At 43.8% G+C, this 4,676-nt stretch overlaps 1 protein-coding gene and 1 long non-coding RNA gene across 2 annotated transcripts in view; one reads left to right on the top strand and one right to left on the bottom strand.

Moving 5' to 3' along the window:
- The window catches only part of LOC112136568, a 5,782-nt gene extending 2,172 nt beyond the window's left edge, over positions 1-3,610 (top strand). Inside the window, exons 2-3 of the long non-coding RNA XR_002917378.2 lie at positions 2,574-2,671; positions 2,770-3,610. This is a non-coding gene — a long non-coding RNA (uncharacterized LOC112136568). The remainder of the gene's footprint in view (positions 1-2,573; positions 2,672-2,769) is intronic.
- The window catches only part of foxo6b (forkhead box O6 b), a 43,951-nt gene extending 39,295 nt beyond the window's left edge, over positions 1-4,656 (bottom strand). The window contains exon 1 of the mRNA XM_024258323.2: positions 3,604-4,656. Coding sequence (XP_024114091.1) covers positions 3,604-4,086 — 483 coding nt within the window. The 5' untranslated portion in view covers positions 4,087-4,656. The remainder of the gene's footprint in view (positions 1-3,603) is intronic.
- Between the last annotated feature and the right edge of the window lie 20 nt (positions 4,657-4,676).

The following is a 4,676-nucleotide window of genomic DNA, read 5'->3' as shown; positions in this document are numbered from 1 at the left end:
AAGCTGAACTATACAGACATAATCCCTACTTCCCAGCATGCATTTCTGTTCCCCTTCCCTCTCTTGTCAATTCCTGATGCAGTTGACGCACATATGACCCAAAATGCTGCATCACATCTTGTTTTCCATCACCTCACCCCACTGTTCACACCTGTGCCATGCCCCAATCTCAGCAGCATCCTCCTCTTTCAGATCTACATGTGCAATTTACTACATGGAGAAATAACTTGCAACATTCTAGGCCACATGTGTCAAAGTCAAGGCCCGGGGGCCGGATCCGGCCCTCCGGGTAATTATATTCAGCACTCCAGATGACTTTATTTTATTGTTATTAAAGGCCCAATGTTATCTTGTGCTTATTTCTGACTTGTATCATTTTGACAAAATATATTTTTTATGGAGAGTAAAATATTGAAAGTTATTTGAGGTTTAAGTTGATTTATTCTGGAATAATATTCCTGCTTTTTTATTATTCAGAATTATGTTAAACAATGATGGTTTTAAAGTTTTAAAAATTAGCATCCTGCTGCTAATTTAGGCTTCTTTCTGTTTTTTAGGCTATTTTGAAGATTAGCTAATATTTTAGAAGCTACCTAGCTATTTTGGATAATTTTGGCTTTTTTTCTTTATAGTTTTACTTGGCTATTTTGGAATTAGGCTAATATTTTAGCTTTATGCTACCTGTGTTGGCTAAATTACCAGTTTTTAGACTAATTTTGCGTTTAGCTAATATTTTAGCTGGTACCTAGCTGTTTTGGCTAATTTTAGTTTTTTTTCTTTATAGTTTTTCTTGGCTAATATTTTAGCTTTATGCTAGCTGTGTTGGCTAAATTACCAGTTTTTAGATTAATTTGGCGTTTAGCTAATATTTTAGCTTTATGCTAGCTGTGTTGGCTAAATTATCAGTTTTTAGACTAATTTGGCGTTTAGCTAATATTTTAGCTGCTACCTAGCTTTTTGGCTTATTTTGATTTTTTTTTTCTTTATAGTTTTTTGGCTATTTTGGAATTAAGCTAATCTTTTAGCTTTATGCTAGCTGTGTTGGCTAAATTACCAGTTTTTAGACTAATTTGGCGTTAAGCTAATATTTTGGCAAGATCTTAACTTTTTAGCTCTCAATTTCAGCATCTTCAGCTATTTATAGCAATAGTATTTATAGTAATGCTACAAAGTTTTTAAAGTTTTAAAAATGTAGTTTTAGTAAGTTGAATAAAAAGTTTATCCTGTTCGCCCCACGACCTAAGTTGTGTTTTTGATTTTGGCCCTCCGTGTCATTGAGTTTGACACTCCTGATCTAAGCAGAAGATCAGAGAGAAGCTCCTCCATGGAGCTCAGCTGACTCTAAGGAGAATGAAGATTTAACTCTTCCTCTTAGAGCTTCAACCCAGAATGGGCTTTAGTTTATGCTCATCATGTAGCTCATTGAGTCTCAGTGGATGGAAGCCTCTGGAAGGAAAAGGAAATTTTTTCTCCATGATTTATGAGGGGAAACCCAAAAGTGACAATTAATTTAGAATCTTTCTGCACAAACATTTTTTTGGCCTGTGTTTGGTTGACAGCTCAGTAAATGTCATATTTACACCCTGAATCAGCAAAATCATTGCTTTTCTGTTCTAGGACACGTTCTCTGCACGTTCCCCCAAAATTCCTTCTTTTTTTTAGCACCCACCTAATTGTAAGGAGAATTTTTGCGCTCCTTCCTGTAGTATCACAGACACTTAAACTGCTACCAACATGTTAAACAGCAGAACACAACAAAAACACACAGTCAGATCCTAATAATCCTCACAAAAACCTTCCGTCTCCTTGTCCTGCCCCGCTCCTCTTCAGTATCCCACACAGTGTACCCTCTGAACATGTTTGTGTAGTTCATGCTTTTGTCTCTTTTTAAACAAAATATTTCACGAGGAGGAAATGAAATAAACATAAAATTACTGAAAATCTGGAAAGTTCTTGTAAACTCTGTGGATTTGACAAAAATCATTTTCAATTTCATCTAAATTGATTCCTCAGGAAATTATTTAATTATTTTTAAATAAAGACTTTAAACTCAAAAAGCCTTTCGGAAAATTGTAAAAGGAAAACATCAGTTTTACTACCAAACTGTTACTTAAAAAATATTTTGTTTTGATTCTTGAACAAAAAAGTGTTTTTCGTGTTTTTCTAATCAAAAAACATTTTAAAAAATGGACGAAAGTAAAAGTTTTTTAAAAGTTGGACCATTTAAGATGGGAATCAATGGAAAGTTGTTCTCTAATGAAACCAGCCTCTAGTGGTTATTAGAGGAACTGCAGCTTTTTTTTTTGATTTGTATTAATCTGAAATTTGGTTTCTGCAGGGGTTAAATGAGGGCGTTGGCACTTAGATTAAATAAAAATCAATGCATAAAAACAAAGAATGCATAAAGAACAGATAAGATTTTGTAGAATTAAAAGAATTAATCTCAAATGTATTTTTTTTAGTGTGGATGCACAAACGTCTTCCATATTTGAGAGCTCAGGTGACTCATCTGTTCCTCATAATGTGGTCAAGAATCTGTAAAAGCATCTCACTGTTTTGTGTGACTCCGACAGCTCCAGACCGGAGCTTTTTAAGCCATCAAGGCTCCAGTGGATCTCATTCAGTTCAGCAGTGGTTCAGGAGGCTCTACACGAACACGTCCACGTTACAGGTGGTATGAACGGATGAAGCTTGTCAGAAACTCAAAAGTTTCCCTGCACTTCAATAGTTCCTTCATGTTTCACTTGTTGTCCTGTTTTGGTGCTTCAGACTTTCGGTTGACCTCCAACCAACCCATCTCCAGCTGAGGAACTCGACAAGATCAATCCTGCAGCTTCCTGATTCATCTCAGAGACGCCCGATCCTGAGAGTCAGAGGACAAACCCAGAAGGATGTCACTCTCAGATGGAGTAAAACGCCTGCTGATCCCACCGCAGCAGTGTTTCCTCTTCCTGTGCGTGTTTGACAAAGAGTCTCCTTGTGTTCTCACTGAAGGAACAAAGACGTATGGCTCTGCCTCCTGAAGAGGCTTAGAAGATTCATCTGTCAGGTCTGAGCTGGAGTTTTAAAAAAAACTTTGTGCATTTTCTGAGTCTTTCGGTTTAAAAATGTTGGAGGAGAATCCTCACAATCTCCATCAGGCTAATGAAGGAGAGAAACATTTTTTAAAAAAGCTCTTAAACTTAAAGTGTGAATCTGAAGCTCCATCAGCTTCATGAAGCTTCAAAGCTGCTGTCAGCTTCTGCTAGAAAGCAGATTAAAACACGGTGATCAGATTAACATTAATTTGAATGTGATGGATAATCGGAGTTTACATCTGTTTACTCTGACCCCCCAATCATCTCTGTTGTTGTGTTTTTACACCGGTTCCACGCGCTTTGGCTTTGCGTGATTCAGAGGAAGAGGTGGGGGTGAGATGGGGGGGGGGTCTCTGCTGTCCCCCGCGTGACCCCGGCATCCCTGTGAAGCGCGCTCTTGTTCCCAAGTAAAGACGGCGCGTGCGTCCCGACCTTAAACGGCACGAACCCCTTGAACCCTGATGGCGCGCGCCGTGACAGAAGCTGCGCGTCAGGTGTGAGAAAGCCAGACTGTCACGTGACTTACCTTCCACCCGGCGGAGCTGTTGCTGTCTCCTTTATCCTTGAAGTACGGCACAAAGCGGACCATCCAGTCGTAGATCTGGGACAGGGTCAGCCTCTTCTCCGGCGCGCTCTCGATGGCACGCGTGATCAGGTCCGCGTACGATAGGTTCCCCCACGCGTTCCGCCGCGAGGACTTGGCTTTGCGCAGCTGTCCCGTCACGTCCAGCGCGGCTCCGGACACGCGGGCGGGGGCCGCCACCTCCGGGGCCGGCGCGCCCGCGGGGTGCTTGATGTCCGCCGGCGCGCCGCCGTTGCTCTCCGCCCGGCACGCGGGAACGTCGTAGCGCTCCACTTTGACAGACGCCGGACCCCCGCCACGCGCCTCCGCCGCGCAGGGGAAATCCTCCGTGCACGGCAGCGGCCAGGCGCACGAGCGTCCGAGAGGCTCATATCCAGAGTGGACCGGACGCGCGTGCATGCCGCCGCTCTCCATCATCATCAGCATGATGGTCGCGAGGTCACGTCAGCCGCGTGTCCGTAGGTTGAAGCCCGAGCGGCTCCGCGCGTGAAGCAGAAAGAAGGGGTCCGTGTCTCACAGAGCAGCGGTGTGGCTCCTCCTCCTCGGCACAGGCTCCTCCCCTTCACATCAGGACAGGTACAGGTGTGTCCGACCTTCTGTCATGGTCCGCTGAGGTCAAACGTCCCGAAGGCGCAGCAACAGCTGATCAGATCCAACTCCTCCACCTGTCCCCCTCCCGCCTCCTCATCCACGCGCGGCTGCGATCCTCCGGAGCTGAGCAGGTCTGCTCTGGAGCATCTTCACGTCGTGACCGCGTCCACACGAGCCCGCGCGCCTCTAAAGCTCCGAGACACTTTAAGTGAAGAAGCTGCTGCTGTGTAATTGGACGCGCGTGGACCAAGTCACTCCCTCCTGAGCGCGCGGGGGGGTGAGAAGTTCCGATTCCAACCAAATGGAGATTGTTCATAAATCATTAGTCCAGAGAGAAAAAGTGATGTTCAAAGAGGAGACACGTGATCTGATCTTTTGATGGTGGGGGGCGCTTTTACAACATGTCTTTGCGTAAAAACGCAATT

The sequence above is a fragment of the Oryzias melastigma genome, linkage group LG11, assembly GCF_002922805.2.
Source record: "Oryzias melastigma strain HK-1 linkage group LG11, ASM292280v2, whole genome shotgun sequence".
In the NCBI taxonomy this organism is placed as follows: Eukaryota; Metazoa; Chordata; class Actinopteri; order Beloniformes; family Adrianichthyidae; genus Oryzias; species Oryzias melastigma.
This window is presented reverse-complemented; position numbering and strand designations above follow the sequence as displayed.